The sequence below is a fragment of the Loxodonta africana genome, chromosome 2, assembly GCF_030014295.1.
Source record: "Loxodonta africana isolate mLoxAfr1 chromosome 2, mLoxAfr1.hap2, whole genome shotgun sequence".
NCBI classification, from domain to species: domain Eukaryota; kingdom Metazoa; phylum Chordata; class Mammalia; order Proboscidea; family Elephantidae; genus Loxodonta; species Loxodonta africana.
Window position 1 is genome coordinate 230703222 of NC_087343.1, and position 18803 is coordinate 230722024.

Below are 18803 nucleotides of genomic sequence, written 5' to 3' on the forward strand. Positions count from 1 at the left end.
CCATCGTTTTTGTTCTATTTTTTCCTTACAAGTGAGTCACTAGGTCCAGCCCACCCTCCCCTACACAAGGGTGTGAATTCCAGGAGGTGGGATTCATTGGGGGTAGGTAGCCCTCTAAGAGATGGCCTGCCACACCGGGGAACAAGGTACCTGAGAAGTGGCAAACCATTCAAAACTTCCGAAAAGAATCAGCTCGTGGTAGATTGGGAAAACCACCATGTTTCCACCCCCCTCTACCCATGTCCTCCGCAGTGAAAGCTGGCAGCTCTTCCTCATGAAAAGTGGAGCCCATTTCCCACCCCTTGCGTCTGGGCTGACCTTCTGACTTGCAATATTAATATTTATGTTCCAATAATAGAATATTAAATGATTTCAGCCTGGATCTGCTCAGCCACTGTAAATGTGTTTCTGAATTTTTTTTTTTTTGAAGGGGACCCCCCCCCTTCTAACACCAGATAGGCACCCAAGGGATTAGCTCTGGATCTTACTGCTTATCACACCAACTGATTTTTCCCTCAAACTGAGTGTCAGAAGTACCAACCTTAACTTCCTATTATTAAACAAGATTTATTTTAACAAAACGATGTTGTTAAACCAGCTGTAGGTTTGGTCGTCGATCAGAATGTCCCTAAAACCTGGCTGCTGTGCACATGATGAGTCTAGCATTTTGTCTCTGGGGCCCACATTATCCCTGATTCCAGAGGCTTTGGCCCACTTTCTATACAGGAAGGGTTAGGGATGGCAACCTGGGGACTACCTGGAAGCTGCCTTTGTACAACACTCCTTTCAACGCTCATGTTTATTTGGGGTGGGGGAACACAGTACTGACAGAAATTATGAAGGCAGCCTCTCCCTCTTCCCCTCTCCTTTTTGGCACCCAGCGTTCCATATTTTCTTCCATTGCCTGGATATTACACAGCACAGTGGGAGGGCTCTGGACATCTCTCATGGTCAGACCCAGTGTGTGATGTGGTCTAGTTGGCAGATGAAGAGGGAATTTAGGGAATTGTGGCTGGCTGCCTCAGAGTGGACTCCAACTCCTGGCAATCCCACGCGCAGAGCAGAGCTGCTCCACAGGGCTTTCAAGACTGCGACCTTTTGGAAGCAGATCACCAGGCCTGTCTTCCGAGGTGCTTCTGGGTGCGTTTAGAGCTACCAACCTTTAGGTTAGTAGTCTAACAAGCTTAAAAAAAAACAAAAACAAAAACAAAAAACCATTGCCGTCTCGTCGATTCCGACTCACAGTGGCCCTGTAAGACAGAGTAGAACTGCCCCACAGGGTTTCCACGGAGTGCCTGGCGGATTGCAACCGCCGACCTTTTGATTAACAGCCTTGCTCTCAACCGCTACGCCACCTGGGCTCCAACTAGCATAAGTAGAACTCTCCAAAATTGAATAACTCCAAATTTTTACAGCAACTTTTTCACAGAAGATGGGTGGCTCTGAAAAGAGCCTTTGGTTCGATAGAGACGCAGTCTCCACGGCCTCTGCCAGGCCTTAGGCCCGCTCCCCGCGGAGCCGGCGCGCGAGCTGGATGTCTTTGGGCATGATGGTGACACGCTTGGCGTGGATGGCGCACAGGTTGGTGTCCTCGAACAGCCCCACCAGGTAGGCCTCGCAGGCCTCCTGCAGCGCCACCACGGCCGAGCCCTGGAAGCGCAGGTCGGTCTTGAAGTCCTGCGCAATCTCCCGGACCAGGCGCTGGAAGGGCAGCTTGCGGATCAGCAGCTCGGTGGACTTCTGGTAGCGGCGGATCTCGCGCAGCGCCACGGTGCCCGGCCGGTAGCGGTGCGGCTTCTTGACGCCGCCGGTAGCCGGGGCGCTCTTGCGGGCCACTTTGGTGGCCAGCTGCTTGCGAGGCGCTTTCCCGCCGGTGGACTTGCGAGCAGTCTGCTTGGTGCGAGCCATACCTGGCCACCACCCGACTGCCGGGAACCGCTCACGGAGCGGTGGCCTCAGCGACCCGTATTTATAGAGGCTGCCGTGTTCTGATTGGACGAGAGGCCCGAGCAAGCGCGTGCCATGGAATGCTGCATTGGGATTGGCTAGTCCGCTAGCCTATAGCCATTCTGCGTTCCATCCCTAATGGTGGTGGTTCGCCGGTCGCCTGCTGGCTTGTAACCTGTAATCGGAGGGAGCAGGGAGCGCTGGGTGCGGCCTCGGAGCGCCTACGTCTTCGTTCTCCCCCACGCAGCTTCCGATCCTTTCCTGTCAGCATGTCCCCCTCTCCCCTCACCTCCCCCTCGGCCATGGCTGGGAGAACCTTCTAGAACCCAATGCTTCTGCGGTCAGCCCTTGCCTGGCTATGACACAGCATTGCTGCCTCCCTTCCCATGTCAGGGCCAGAGTAGGACGGCTCGTGGTGCATGAGCGCGGTGTCTGCCCAGGTGACCTGGTTCATGTTCTCGGGGCCTTCCTGGATGGGAGAGTCCGGACAAGTTCTCGCCAGACCTGCCAGTCAGTCCCGAAGGTCTGTAGTGTGGATCTCTGGGTATCACCAGGCACTCACCGTGATCTTCCAACGCGGGGCTCAGGAGCTGCAGAGGGGCTTTCTCTGTAATGGGACCCGGACTTGAGACAGCCCTCTGAGTTTGGCCCGTATCTGAGGCCTCACCTTTTCTAGGCAGCAGAGGTTTCGTTTTGTGGTGATTCTCGGGGACTTTGAGCAGCACTGAACAAACAATAAAAGGGTATTAGGGGGCATCCCTGGTGGTGTGCTCAACTACTAGCCGAAAGGTTGGCAGTCTGAACCCACCCAGAGGCACCTCAGAAGTGAGGCCTGGCGATCCGTTTCCCAAAGGTCAGAGCCTTGAAAACCCTATGGAGCAGTTCTGCTCTGAACACATGGAGTCACCATGAGTGGGAGGCCGCACCCCACGGCAACTAACGACAACAGTGTACACCACCCCTGCCGTCCACCCGCCTCCCTCGGCAGGATTGGATACCATAATCTATATTACATGCAAAGCTAACAGTTTGTTTTCCGTGTCGGGGTGAGTCCCCTTGGGTTTCTTCTACCCACGGATGAACCAAGGCTGGAGAAAAATATCACTGAAAAATAATTTCCCAAGAGGTATTTCACCTGTAAATTCAAGGCAGCTTCAGATATAAACGTTCTGCCCAAGGCACTGGCTTGTCCAGGGCACACATATTCTATAGATGAGGTTGTGTTGGTTGTGTGCAAGGCCCAGCACTATGCAGCTCCCACGCTGCTGCCGAGGGAAGCACGCCCCCACCTCGAATGCCTTTTCATTGCTCTCGTTGCTCCTTGTATTTGTTTGTACAACTAAGGAAATAAAGAGCTGTGTTAATATTTTGTTTAAAGTTCTTTGAGATTTTGGAGTCATACCTCGTTGGTCCTGGTCACTGTTAATTTTCCCTTTTCTAGGGGATAATTCCCATCAGCAAACACACATGCTGTAGTATTTCAAATTTAAAAACTTCTTTTTCTCCTTAGCTTGAGTGACAGCCAGGCTGGATCTGTCTTGATTTTATGAGCTCCCTGTAAGGGTGGAGGCAGGGCTTTTACAGGTAAGGATGAATGGTGTATTACATGAAGTGATCATCAGCTGCAGCTTCTCAAGGCTCCAGAAGCTAACGAGTACAGTTAAGTTAGCAGTGAAGTTATTAGGGGAAAAACCCTTCTACTCCGGACTCAACATACGCTTCCAACTGATACCCCATTTTTCTGACACCTTTTACAGTAAACGCCTCAAAAGTCTTGTTTCTATGACTCTAAATCCTGTCTTCCCATTCTCGCTGGAATTCTCTCTCAGCCAGCTTCCTCCCCCAGCATGCCACAGAAGCTTGACAGAAACGTCAAGGTCCCTAAAGACCTCCTTGTGGTCAGATCTTGCCAGCAAGTAGCATAACTGATCTCTCCCCTCATCTTAAAATACTCTCTTCTCTTGACTTCTGAGACACCAACCTCTTGGCTTGCCTCCACCTGCGTGCCATTAATGTTAAACAACCAGGTCTCCAAGTATCACTCTGACCAAAACATTTACCTTTTTCTGAAAATGACCTTTTAACAGTTCTGGAGGTCTTCTACCAAGACACCCAATGGATTCCCCACGAGAGCCAGGTAAACTTTGTCATACTGAAGTGCATCTCGAGGGTGGCTTAGGCCCACGCGTGTCCTGTCTTGGTGCCAGAGGTGAATTCAAAGCAGCAATAGAACTTTGCTGACTCTGTTTCTCTTTCTACTTTCTTCTTTGGTACAAATTTTGTGTTTGCTTTTGGCTGTTAAGTTATTCTCTGTTGGGAATTTTGGTTTGTGGTGTGATCACCCGATGATCTCTGTACATGGAGTAATGGTTTATTGAGATCTAATCTCTTGAGAGACATCAGAGAATCTTGGTTTTTTAGTCCTTTCTGTCTATTTTGAGAACAAATCGATTAAGAATTTTGTACCATAGGGAAGGGAATATCTGCACAGCTGAGTTTTGTGTTACTGGATTTACTCTTGATCCATGGCTGATATTTTAGACTTGAAGCTATAAGCGTTTTTGCTCTCTGTCTGCATGTCACTGTGTCTGTAACTGGGAAAGACCTTTATCTCTCTTTTTTTTTCAGTGTGTTTCCTACCTCTGATGGCATTACAAATGTGGTTATGAAATCTCTTAAATTAAAAAGCTCTATTTTCATTGGCTTATAAAAACCCGTTGCCGTCGAGTCAATTCTGACTTAATAGCAACCCTGTAGGGTAGAGTAGAACTGCCCCATAGGGTTTTCAAGGTCACTGGCTTATACAGACAACTGAATGTTCTATTTATATAAGTAAATAGGACATTTTCAAAATTCCCAGAAAATGAGAAAACTAAACTTCTAAGACTTTCAATGAGCTAGATTTTTTTTTAAGAAGTATTCTTACAGAAACCAACTCAGAAACATTCGAAGAATTCAGGTTCAAATAAGTTAGGTAAATCTTTGGCAAACAAGACTAGTTTAATAATTTTGGCTTAATAAAAATAGCTATGTCTTCTCTGATTTATCATTGTTAAATAGAATACAAACATACATATTTCTAGTTGGTCATGTTCTTCCTAAATTTATATAGGTTTACTAATCAAACAAACTAGCATCAACTCTATTCATTGTTTAAGGTTATGAAAAATATAATCTTGTGTTTAACCAAGCTTTTTTATTATTCTAAAAAAATTTTACTTCAATAGCAATTATGTTTTGTAGTATGCCAACTTGAAGACAATTTCCAAGGTGTTTAGATCACTTAACACCTTAGGCTGAGGGGTAGGCAGAATGTTCACATCCTAACCCCTGGATTAGGTTACATGGAAAAGGTAGCAGATGGAATCAAAGCTGTTAATCAACCGACCTTAAAATAGCGAGCTTATGCTGAATTAGGACCCTGGGTGGAGCAAATGGTTTGCACTCAACTACCAACCTATAGGGTCACTAGGAGTCGGAATCGACTCGATGGCAATGAGTTTGTTTGTTTTTAACCTAAAAGTTGGTGGTTCAAACACACCAGCTGTTGCAGAAGAAAGGCCTGCTTCCGTAAAGACTTACAGAAAAAAAAAAAAAAAAAACCTACAGAACAGCTCTATTCTGCCACACATGGGGCTGCCATGAGTCAGGATCCACTCGACGAAAGCAGGATGCTGGCTTATCTAGGTGGGCTCAACGTAATCACAAAGTCCAAAAAGTGGAAGGTGGAGGAAAAAGAGGAGGTCAGAGTGATACATTGTGGGGAGGACTCAGCCTGCCATTGCTGGCTTTGAAGATAGAAGAATGGGGCCACAGAGAAGCAATATGGCAGCTTTTAGAAGTTTGAAAAGGCAAGGAACCAGATTCTTCTCTACAGCCTCCAGAAGGAAGGCAGCCCTGCTACACATTGATTTTAGCCCAGTGAGACCATTTCAGACTTCTGACATCCAGAACTGTAAGAAAATTAATTTGCGTTGTTTTACGCCACTAAGTTTGTGGTAATTCACTACAGCAGCAACAGAAAGCTAATAGAGACTGATACGAAACTGAGTTAACAGTGGATAGTCACTGGACAGATGCCTAGGTCATTCTTAAGTAAGAAAATACCAAATGGCTGATTACCATTGATAATTTTAAGTTTACATGCTTTTGCTTCTTTTTGTATGCTACCGAGAGGCTATCATTGGCTCTGTTAGTGAGGGCATTCATCGTGCAACTTTGAGTATTTATACGAATGATGGATCTAGCTGTAGAAAGTTGGGTATTCTGTGTGTCCGTGAGCTCTGCTGGACCACAAAGATGCTGGTGAGTAACATTCACAGTTTTCCACTCCCCAGTTTTCTCTGTGAAACAGAAGTTACTTTGGTTAAAAGTTATAATTATTATATACACTGATGAGACTCTATTTGGAGCAATAGTCACAGATGGGTACAACTTTGTATGCAAGGCAATGAGATGGGTTTTGTTGATTAAGGGGAAAAGAGAAGATAGATTCGTCCTAAAGTAAAATGATTGGCTGTTCCAGAATGAGAAAGAAGGTAGTGAAGGACAAACACTAAATGTGTATAGAAAGGCACTAAAGATTCATGGAAAAGGTATTTTATCTGCTTTGGCCAAAGCTGGCTTGGTTTTGTTGGGTTTATACATAAGATTTTTAAAAAGACCTTGTACTTTCTTTAGTATCAATTGTTATACTGATGCAAAACTACAGTTCGGCTTTCTGTGTGTTAAAATGACAAGATTTTCTTAGATTATTGGTCTGCTCTTAATAAAAAGTCATAAAAGGTTATTCTTTACCTTCTGTGTAATCTGCCTAACCCACAAAAACCAAACCTGTTCCCGTTGAGTTGATTCCAACTCATAGCAACCCTATTGAACAGACGAGAATTGGATTTTGAGGGAGCAGCTGGTAGATTTGAACTGCCTACTTTCTGGTTAGCAGGCAAGCTCTTAACCGGTGTGCCACCAGGGCTCTGTAATCTGCCCGATAGCAAAAATTCTGGCTTTTACCAAATAAAACTTTTTTATGGCTTATGTTGACCTTATTATGTCCTTGATTACGTAAAAAAAAAAAAAAAAAATCCCCCTTCTGAAAGAGACCTTATAAAGGTCTTTAAAATTGTGTTATTGTTGTTGTTAATTGCTTTAGAAACATTCTGACTCCTGGGGACCCCACGTGTGCAGAGTAGACTTGCTCCATAGGGCTTTCAAGGGGGCGACCTTTCAGAAACAGACTACTAGGCCTGTCTTCCTAGGTGCCTCTGGGCGGGTTTGAACTGCCAACCTTTTGACTAGTAAACCAGAGCATAAGTTTTTGCACTACCCAGGGACTCCTGGGCCTGGGGTGGGTTCAAGAATTTGCATTTCTATCAAGTTCTCATGATTCTGACTTATAGGGTCACCCTCAAGTGTTACAATGCTGTTGGAACTGGGGCCACACTTCTGGAAACACTACTAACTACAACCAAATAATCCGAAAAGTGTTCCACTTGCCCCTACTTTTTTTTTCTTTTTAAATAGTGAAATATCTTTTAGTACATTCTCTAATGTTCCAAAATAAAATTAACACTGGAGGTAAATATGGACTTCTTGTCACATTTCTGAGTTCGGGAATGATGCATCTCACGGTTACACTGATGCTGAGTTTTTGTTTGAGAGTTACTTGTGTTTATCAGGATAAGGAATTAATTTATTGCTATTTTACTATACATTTACTATTTACTGAAAAAGGATGACTATCCAATATTACCCAAAATACTCTCTATTAACTATTGAGTTGTTTGGGTCTTTTTTTTTAAATCAGTGTTGTGAGTGATATTTATAGATTTCCCATTGTTGTGAGTAACCCTGCTCTATTCAGGAGATCTTTGGGGGTGGGAGAGGACTTGGTGAAGGCCCACCGGAGGAGATAGGCTGGTGTTTGCGTTCCAGTTGGCTGACATCCTGTGGCTGTTGTATCCAATTAGAGAGTTGAACTGGCAGCTATTTATTTAAATGTGCTCTTTAATTCAATCAGATGTTAGATACACCTAAGCCATCATTTAAATGTAAGCCGTATAAATAGAAAACAAAACAGAGCGGTTGCTGCGGAGTCAGTGCCAACTCGTGGCGGGCCCACGCGGGTCAGGGTGGGACTCGTGGCGGGCCCGCGCGGGTCAGGGTGGGACTCGTGGCGGGCCCGCGCGGGTCAGGGTGGGACTCGTGGCGGGCCCGCGCGGGTCAGGGTGGGACTCGTGGCGGGCCCGCGCGGGTCAGGGTGGGACTCGTGGCGGGCCCACAAGGGTCAGAGTAGGACTGTGCTCCCTATGGTTCTCAGTGGCTGACTTTCCAGAACTAGATAACCAGGCCATTCTACTGAGGTGCTGCTGGGTGGACTGGAACCTCCAACTTTTTGGTTAGCAGCCAAGGACATTAACTGTTGATGAATAAAAATTAATAATCAATGTCTTATTTTGATTTCAAGGGATTTCTCTTACCCATGAACACAAAATTGAAATCGTATTGTCTTTTTCTCCAGGAACTGCCCTGCAGCATTGTAAATTTGTCTTTTCTGGCTAGAAAAGAGTAGTCAATAACAAACTGCAGTGCAGTGAATTACTTAATAGGGCCCTAGTGGCTCAGTGGTTAAGAGCTATGGTTACTAACCAAAAGGTCAGCAGTTCAAATTTACCAGCCACTCCTTGGAAACCCTAGGGGGCAGTTCTGCTCATCCTATAGGGTCACTATGAGTCAGAATCAACTCAATGGTAATGGGTTTAGTTTTTGTAGTTTTCGTAAATCCCACTAAATGACTGGTGCAAATTAGATGCTCACGACCCATCAGTGGGATTGGAGAGCTTGCTAGTAATGTAAATAAGGTGCATGGCAACCTTGTGGGGGGTGGGACCATGCAAATTAGGTGTATGGAACCCTAACAAAGGGATTGGTCAGTTTTTCTAGACTTGAAGGGAGAGAAAGAAGCTGTAACATGGGAGACAGAGAGAGGCAACAGAACCAAGAGACCAGCAGGAGACTGCGTGGTGGAATTCCTAGCCCATGGAGCAAGAGAGCTGAGTGCCTTCAGGCCAGGGTTTGCTGGTGGAGTGGGGTGCCTCTGGGCACTTACTGGCAGAGCTAAAAGACCTTTGCAGTACTTGCCTGAGTAGGGCAGAGGCCAGGCCAAGGGGCTGAGAGGCCGAGGGCTAGGGAGAGGCCTGCCTGCAGCGTAGCTGAGAATAGGCTGTTCTGATTGAAGAACTGTATCCTGAATGTTCCTGAACCTGAATCGTAACCTGTTACTTCCCTAAAAAACTCCATAATACTGAGTGTGGTCTGTGAGTTCTGTGTGGCCATTACAATGAATTATTAAACCCAGGAGAGAAGTAGAGGGCTGTGGGGGGAATGGGTGGTGTCAGAATTGGTCAGAAGAGTAGAGGTGTGTCTGACCTCAGCCTCATAGGAACCAGCCTTGGGTTCCTACGATTCTTCCTATTGATTCTGATTCTCCTTCCTCCTTGTGAAGCTTGAAGAGGTCAGACGCCCCCACCATGCTATTTTTACAGTTGATGTCAGAATCAGGGATTGTTGCAACAGCTCTGGACTCATGAAAGCATGGGCCTTAGGAAGAGAAAGGACGAAGGAGCTTGGGAAATGAAATTTTTGATTCTTAGATGGTTACTTTGGTTGTTATCTGTAATGGCTGAAAGGAAAGTGAGAGATGTTATGCTGTAGTTGAGGGGAGAAAAGCCATATCTGGAACGGCTTGGGGCAAAAGCCAGGCTTATTACACAAGAAAATTGATAGGGGGCCAAGGTCTACTGGTTCAACCCAGCCAGAGGCCCAAGGCCATATGCATATGCATGGGAAGATTGTCAAGATGAAACTGGAATGCTTTTAAAAAGAGTTATGTGTTTATTTGAATGTGCTATGGATAATGAGTGTTTCTCCTACCTAGTGTTGTAAAAAAAAGTAAAGCAGATCTAAATGTATGATCCCGAAAACCCACTTCCCACTAATGTATGATAGAAATGAATATTGGGTATTATAGATAACAGAGAGTGTGTAACTGTGCCTTAAATCAATACTTGATTGGATATGCTAAAAGTGAATTTGCCTGAAGGAAACACAGGCTGTTGGTTTGAATGCAGTAGCCCTGTGTATACAGTACCAGGGCCTTAGGTTGAAAACCCGGGCCCCACCCAGAAATTTTCCATTTGAAAAGACACATAGACCTACAAAGATTTGCATTTGAAAGAAGGATCTGCAGAAAAAAATGACTGTTTTGCTTTTTGAATTTTGAGCAATTAAGCGGTTTACCTTTGGGTGCATTGAGGCAGGAAAAGCCAGTGCCCATCAGAAGAACCCCCTTCCAGGACTGAAAGTTAAAGGGAGCCTGCAAGTAGATGGCTTGCGGTGACCACCTGGGACTACTCATCAGTGGAGGTGCGGGAGGTGCCCCCCCCCCAAAAAAAGAGAGACGGGCTGAATTTGGACATGTTCCACTAGTGCCCGTTGACCTAGCCCATGGGAGCTAGGGATGAGAGAGAGAAGAGGCTGACAGATCTGAAGGGCAGGAAGGTGTATGGACTCCTGAGTCTACAGCTGCTACCTATTGACCTAGCTTGGACAGCTAGTTCTGAGCTGACCAGAATCCAATTGAATGAAGAGAAAGCTGTTTAACACCATGAACTGGTGAAGATTGCTGCAATTTGATGGCTTGCACTGGACTGGACTTTGCTTTGGATGTAGATGGTCAAAGTTCCAACCAGATCCATAACAAGAAAAGAGATTGAGAAGGTAATAAAAGAAACAACCAACAAAAAGAAGCCCTGGCCTGGACAACTTTACTGCAGAATTCTACAGAACATTCAGAGAAGAGCTCACGCAAGTACTGCTCAAACTATCTCAGAGCATAGAAAAGGAAAGAATACTCCTAAATTCATGCTATGAAGCCAGCATAACCTTGATACCAAAGCCAGGCAGACATCACAAAAAGGAAAATTACAAACCAGTATCTTCATGAAGATAGATGCAAAAATTCTCAATAAAATTCTAGCCAATGGAATTTAACAACATATCAAAAAAATAATATATCACAACCAAGTGGGATTCATAGTAAGTATGCAAGGATGGTTCAACATTAGAAAATCAATGTAATCCACCACATAAATAGAACAAAAGAAAAGACCACGTGATCATCTCAATTGATGCATAAAAGGCATTTGATAAAATACAACACCTATTCCTGATTAAAAACTCTCAATTGAAATAGGAATAGAAGGGAAATTTTCTTAACATAATAAAGGACATCTATACAAAACCAACAGCCAACACCATTTTCAATGGAGAGAGGCTGAAAGCATTCCGCCGAGAATGGGAACAAGACAAGGATGCCCTTTATCACCGTTCCTATTTAATATTGTGCAGAAGTCCTAGCTGGGGCAATAAGGCAAGAAAAAGAAATAAAGGTCATCCAAATTGGTAAGGAAGAAATAAAACTATCTCTGTTTGGACATGATATGATACTATGTACATAAAGAACCCCAAAAATTCCACAAGAGAACTACTGGAACCAATAGAAAGATTCAGCAGAGCAGCAGGATACAGAATCAACATACGAAAATCAGTTGGATTCCTATACACCAAGGAAGAGAACTTTGAAAAGGAAATCAGGAACACAGTACCATTTATTAAAAAAAAAAAAAAACACCAAAAACCAAACCCGTTGCTGTCAAGTCAATTCTGACTCATAGCAACCCTATAGGACAGAGTAGAGCTGCCCCATAGAGTTTCCGAGTGCCTGGTGGATTCAAACTGCCAACCTTTTGGTTAACAGCTGTAGCTCTTAACCACTATGCCACCAGGGTTTCCGTACCATTTATAATAGCCCCTAAAAAGATAAAATACTTAGATATAAATCTAACCAGGGATGTAAAAGACCTATACAAAGAAAACTATAAAACACTATTGCAAGAAACCAAAAGAGACCTACATAAATGGAAAAACATACCATGCTCATGGATAGGAAGATGTGAAAATGTCAATTCTACCCAAAGCAATCTACAGATAGAATCCAATTCCAATCCAAATACCAACAGCATTCTTTAATGAGATGGAAAAACTAATCACTGACTTTATAAGGAAAAGAAAGAGGACCCAGATAAGCAAAGCATTATTGAAGAAAAAGAACAAAGTAGCAGGCCCACGCTACCTGATCTCAGAACCTACTCTACAGCCACGGTAGTCAAAACAGCCTGATACGGTACAATGACAGACACATAGACCAATGGAACAGAATCGAGAACCCAGATGTAAATTCATCCACCTATGGTCAGCTGATCGTTGAAAAGGACCAAAGTTCATTAAATGAGGAAAGACAGTTTTTTACAACAAATGGTTCTGGCAAAACTGGATATCCAACTATAAAAAATGAAATAGGACCCATACCTCACGCCATACACAAAAACTAACCCAAAATGGATCAAAGACCTAAATATAAAATCTAAAATGATAAAGATCATGGAATAGAATATACGGACAGTGCTAGAGACCCTAATACATTGCATAAATAGAAGATAAACCAAAACTAACAATGTACAAACACAGAAAATAAACTAGATAACTGGCATCTTCTAAAAATTAAACACTAAAGCTCGTCAAAAGACTTGACCAAAAGAGTACAAAGAGAACCTACGAATCGGGAAAAAAAAATTTGGCTATGACATATTCGACAAAGGTCTAATCTCTAAAATCTATGGAATACTTCAATTCCTCAACAACATAAAGACAAATAATGCAATTAAAAAATGGGCAAAGGATATGAACAGACTTCACCAAAGAAGACATTCAGGCAGCTAACAGACACATGAGAAAATGCTTGTGATCCCCAGCCATTAGAGAAATGCAAATCGAAACTACAATGAGATACCATCTCACCCCGACATTACTGGCACAAATCAAAAAAACAGAAAACGACAAATGTTGGAGAGGTTGTGGGCAGATTGGAATTCTTATGCACTGTGGTGAGAATGTAAAATGGTCCAACCAGTATGGAAAATGATAGGGCACCTCCTTAAAAAGTTAGAGATAGAAGTACTATGTGATCCAGCAATCCCACTCCTAGGAATATATCCTACAGAAATAAGAGCCATTACACGAATAGACATATGCACACCTATGCTCACTGCAGCATTACTCACAACAGCAAAAAGATGGAAACAACCTAAGTGCCCATCAACAGATGAATGGATAAGCAAATTATGGTACATACACACACTGGAAACTGTGCAACAATAAAGAACAACGATGAATCAGCAAAACATCTCACAACATGGATGAATTCAGAGGGCGTTATGCTGAGTGAAATAAGTCAACCACAAAAGGACAAATATTGTATAAGACCGCTATTATAAAAACTCGAGAAAAAGTTTACACAGAGAAAAAAGCAATTTTTGTTGGTTACGAGGGAGAGGAAGAGTGGGGAGGGGAATCACTAGTGAGGTAGTAGACAAGTATTAACTTTAATGAAGGGAAAGACAACACACAATATAGGGGAAGTCAGCACAACTTAACCAATGCAAAGTCATAGAAGCTTACCGGATACATCCAAACACCTTGAGGGACCGAGTTACTGGGGCTGAGGGCTGGGGACCATGGTCTCAGGAGACATCTAGGTCAATTGGTATAACGTAGTTCATAAAGAAAATGTTCTACATCCTACTTTGGTGAGTGGCGTCTGGGGTCTTTAAAGCTTGCAAGCAGCCATCTAAGATACATCTATCGGTCCCATCCCTTCCAGACCAAAGGAAAATGAAAAAAACCAAAGACCCAAGGAAATGATTAGTCCAAAGGAATAAAGGACCACATGAACCACAGCCTTCACCAGCCTGGACCCCGAAGAACTAGGTGGTACCCACTTACCACCACCAATCACTGTGACAGGAATCACAATAGAGAGTCCCAGACAGAGCAGGAGAAAAATGTAGAACAGAATTCAAATTCACAAAAAATAAAAAACCTGAGTTACTGGTCTGACAGAGACTGGAGAAACCCCTGAGACTATGGCCTCAACACCATGTTAACTCGGAACTGAAGCCACTCCTGAAGTCCACGTTTCAGCCAAAGATTAGCCAGGCCTATAGAACAAATAACAACACAGTCAAGGAACATGCTTCTTAGTTCAATCAAGTATACAAGACCAATTGGCAACACCTGCCCAAGAGCAAAGACGAGAAGGCAGGAAGAGAGAGGAAAACTGGACGAATGGACATGGGGAACCCAGGGTGGAAAAGTGAAGCGGGAGAGTGCTGACACATTCTGGGAACTGCAACCAGTGTCACGAAACAATTTGCGTATGTATTTTTGAACGAGAAACTAATTTGCGCTGTAAACTTTCACCTAAAGCACAATTAAAAAAAAGAAAATTACAACCAGAACAAAAGATTCTTCAATCAAAGCACATGTTTGTCTCCTCAGAGTACTGGTTTGATAGGGACGGGAAGTTTAGAAATTGGCTATCTAAAACGGAGGGAGAAAAGGCATGATGTGGCTGGCTTAAGGCTTTCATGGGTGTGCTTACACTCAGAATGCCGGGCACAAGGGAGGATCCCTACTAATAGATTCATTTTTTTCCTCATAGGTCTGGGGTAGAGAGGGTGGGGGAAGATACTGATTGGATCATATGATTCAGCTGTGAGTAATGATTGTTAACAGGGTTAACTGTGATTGCAAAGTCTGTAATTGCAGAAGCTGTAAGTGTGAAAGAGTGGAGTAAAGGGGAGGCACTGCTGGACTCAACCACAGTGGCCAAACCTCAAGCCCCTTAAAGGTTTTGCTATGCTGATACGACGTGAGGCTCAGAGCAAGGAAAAAATCTCAGTTAAATTTTATCAGAGGCCAGAAAGGGTAAAGTCAAGATAATTTTTAGAGAATCTGACCAGATCAGGTGGACACCTGCAGCACACCTGAGTGGCTGGTATCTGAATAACCTCACCCTGAGGACTCTTTGCCCTACTGAAGGACTAACTGTCAATGACTGTTTCCAACTGTAAAATGATTGGGAGGGGCCCTTCTAGCCATAGTCTTTGTAACTCCCACCAAAATGACTGGTGAGACTATGCAAAGGAGGTGTTTGTGGCCCACCAAGGATTGGATAGCTTGCTAATAACCCCTTGTGGGGGTGGGACCGTGCAAATAAGGTGTATGGAAACGTAACAAGGGGATTGGTCAGTTTTGCCATCCTGCAAAGTGGGGGGGAGAGAGAGAGAGAGAGACACCTCTGGGCACCTACTGGCCAGCTAAAAGAGCTTTGTAACACTTGCCCCCGCAGGGCAAAAGCCAGGCAGAGGGGCCAACGGCCAGGGAGAGGCCTGCCTTCCCAGGCTGAGAAGAGACTGTCCTGATTGAAATGCTGTATCCTGAGCATTCCGGAACCTGAGTTGTAACCTGTTACTTCCCTAATAAATTCCATAATAATGAGTGTGGTCTGTGAGTTCTGCGTGACCATTGAAACGAATTATCTAACCCAGCAGAGAAGTAGAGAGCCCCGTGGGAGAGATGGCTGGTGTCGGAATTGGTTGACACTTGGAGGGTGGAGGCGTGCCGGACTCAGCCTCACAGGAATCAGCCTTGGGCTGTTGATCATAATTCTACTTCCTCCTTGCAAAATTAGAGGTCGGATGTCCAGTCAGGCCATTTTTACACAAAGCCATGACCTCGTAATTTAATGAAAAAGACTTTTATGTGCTTCCTTGATTTTGGTCTCAACAGGTCTCATAGCTACAAAAGGTAAAAGGCCAAATTTTCAGGAGTTATTTTTTTAATGCTAACTCAGTAACCACTAAGTACTTGTATTCATTAAAAAAAAAAAAAAAAGCTCGTATGAAATCTCCAGTCCTTGGGAGCATTTTTCTCCATTTTTTTCACACAGGGAAACTCGAGCTCCCGCAGTTTGTAAGTTGATTATCACATGATGAGCTAATCCAAAAGTTTATTATTTTTTAAAATCATTGTAACTACCCAACTTTGAACCATTTGTTCTTAGAAACAAGTGATTTCCCTGCATTCATATAGAATGACTGCTTGGAATAAATCTTGTGTTTTCATTTCTGTGTGTTTTGATTATTTTTAACAATGTATATGGATATATATTATATTATGGGTATATACACATATGTACATATGTATGTATAAAAGAAAACATTGCCATCAAGTCAATTCTGACTCATAGCGACTCTATAGGCCAGAGGAGAACTGCGCCATAGAGTTTCTAAAGAGCGCCTGGTGGATTCGAACTGCCGACCTTTCGATTAGCAGCCATAGTTCTTAACCATTAGGCCACCAGGTTTCCATATGTTTGTATGTGTATATTAAGCTTATGCTTGTTTGTAGGAGCCCTGGTAGCACAATTGCTAAGTGACCTTAGCTGCTAACTTAAAGGTTGGCAGTTCAGCCCTGGCTGTGAAAATACACTTGGGGATGTGTTTTGTTAAAGATTAAAGATTAAGCCAAGCCAAAACAGCCCATCGCCCTGGATTCAATTCTGACTCACAGCGACCCTATAGGACAGAGTAGACTCGCCCCATGGGGTTTCCAAGACTGTAAATCTTTACGGAAGCTGCCTGCCACGCCTTTCTTCCGCCCAGCGGCTAGTGGATTGGAACGTCGAGCTTTTGGTTAGCAGCCCAGCGCTTTAACCACTGCGCCACCACAGCTCCGTAAAAGATAAAGCCTAAGAAATCCTCTTGGGTAATTCTGCTGTCACATGTGGTCGCTAAGAATCGGAAATCGACACCACGGCACCTAACAACAACATGGTTGTTTATAAAGTTTAGATAGAAATATGTGAATAAGCAGGAAAGAATTAAAAAAAAAAAAAAAGTTTGAGAGGCCAACAACCTTAAAATAGAGATCCAGAAGTGCTGAGGGACATTACAAAGAGAGGAGGCTAAAATAAGTGCATTTGAGACCCCAAACCAAATCGATCGCCTCTGAGTGGGTCCGGACTCATAAGGATCCTGAAGGGCAGAGTAGAACCGCCCCACAGGGTTTCCAAGGCTGTAACCTTCAAAGGAGACTGCCCCATCTTTCTCCCCTTGAGAGGCTGGTGGGTTCGAACCAAGGAGCCGACCGCTTAACCACTGCGCCACCAGGGCTCCTTGCATTTGACAAGGGGCGAGGAAAAAGCGAGGCTTTGACAGTACACCCCGCTTTGACAATACCCACCAACCCCAACCAATAAAAAAAACCAATAGTTGGATTAAATCGATGGGCGAACAGGAACCAAGACTTTAAGTAACCCATCGCCCCCTAGTGGGGGCTTTATGAAAGATCAAACAAAGGAGAAAACGCTCGACTTGTAGGAAGAATAAACCTTTGCCGTTATGCCTAGGAAACACACAATTCTGTAAGAAATCAATTGCATAAAATGTATAAATATCAATAGTTTGATAGCCTGAGCTCGAAGGAGGCGCAGGCACCACGCTGAGCAGGAGACCCCGAGCCGCGCTGTACCCGCGCAAAAAAGGCGGGTAGTATTCACAGACAAATAGGGCGAAACTCGCAGTCGAGCAGAGAGGTTTTGAATTTACCAATCAGGAAACATCACTGACTGTATGTAAATCAAGGAGTTCAAAACCAAAAAGCCCATTGCGGTCAAGTCGATTCCGCCCTCGTAGCGACCCTATAGGACAGAGCAGAACTGCTCCATAGTTTCCAAGGAGCGCCTGGTGCACTCCAACTGTCCACCTTTCGGTTAGCAGCCGCAGCTCTTAACCACTGCACCACCAGGGCTTCCAAAGGAGGACAAGGCTTTAACATTTACACACAGTCCATGGCGCGTAAACTCACCCCGGCATCAGGGCGCGAAAACTCACCTCGGCACCATGGCGCGCGCCAAAGAGAAACCGCACTAAACAGTCCCCTGAGCCCCGGTACCGCACCACTCAGCATCGCAGTACACCTCGCCCCAGCGTCCTCCACTCTGGGCCCGCTGCACCCTAGCACTCCTGCTCTCCGGCACCGCTGCACCCCAGCATCGCGGACCCGCAAGCCCTGCCCCCCCCCCCCAGGAGTCCGCCGAATCGCCGGTTGGCGCTCTGTCTTCCCGGGTCCTGGGAGCATCAGACCTCAAGACCGAGCCCCGCCGAGGTGGCGCCACAAGAACGAGCGAGGCTCACCTGGAGGGGCTCTTCGCTCACCAGCCTGTGCGCCATGACCTCCCCGCCCAAGCGCGTCACCGTCACGCCCAAAGACTTCCAGCGCCTGCGTGGTATCCGTGGGGAGCCGGATAGAAATGGTGACCTGGCTTGTCTTCACATTTCAACAGAAACAGCTATGCACTGTCTCCCCTCTGTTGAGAATGGTGGCCTGTGTTGAGCCTGAAGAGTCTTGGCCTTCAAAATCCCTTTTCCATTTCTCCGTGGCATCTCAGAGCCTGCGACAGGGTAGCCCTCAACTCCCCCCGCCCCCCCACCCGCTTGGTAACTTATTTCCAAACCAAACCAGAGACAGCTCGTTTGACCTTTGTGGAAAAGGATTCCAATGCGGGCCTGCATTAGCAGCTTAGTGCTTCGGGACAGGAGGGTTTGGAGGGGTGGGAAATGACACTCTGAGGAGCCCTGGTAGCGCAGTGGTTAAGCGCTTGGCTGCTAACCAAAAGGTCGGCGGTTGGGACCCACCAGCCGCCTGGAAACCACCAGCCGCTCCCCGGGCCGAAAGATGTGGCAGCCTGCGTCGGTAAAGATTTACAGCCTTGGAAACCCTGTGGGGCTGTTCTACCCTGTCGTATAAGGAAGGGCACTATGAGCCGGAGTCCAGGGCTTTTTGTTTTTAAACCCTCTCTGGCTATTTTGCCGTCGAAGCTTAAGTTTTCCTTTATT

At 45.0% G+C, this 18803-nt stretch overlaps 1 protein-coding gene across 1 annotated transcript; it reads right to left on the bottom strand.

Annotated features, from left to right (window-relative positions):
• Positions 1 to 1392: 1392 nt before the first annotated feature.
• Positions 1393 to 17956, bottom strand: H3-4 (H3.4 histone, cluster member). Its single transcript, XM_023540338.2, has 3 exons — positions 17799 to 17956; positions 3083 to 3286; positions 1393 to 2671 (listed from the first exon to the last, which is right to left on the bottom strand). Exon 3 carries the CDS (start codon positions 1906 to 1908, stop codon positions 1498 to 1500), a length of 411 nt encoding a protein of 136 aa, XP_023396106.1. The 5' UTR covers positions 1909 to 2671; positions 3083 to 3286; positions 17799 to 17956; the 3' UTR covers positions 1393 to 1497.
• Between the last annotated feature and the right edge of the window lie 847 nt (positions 17957 to 18803).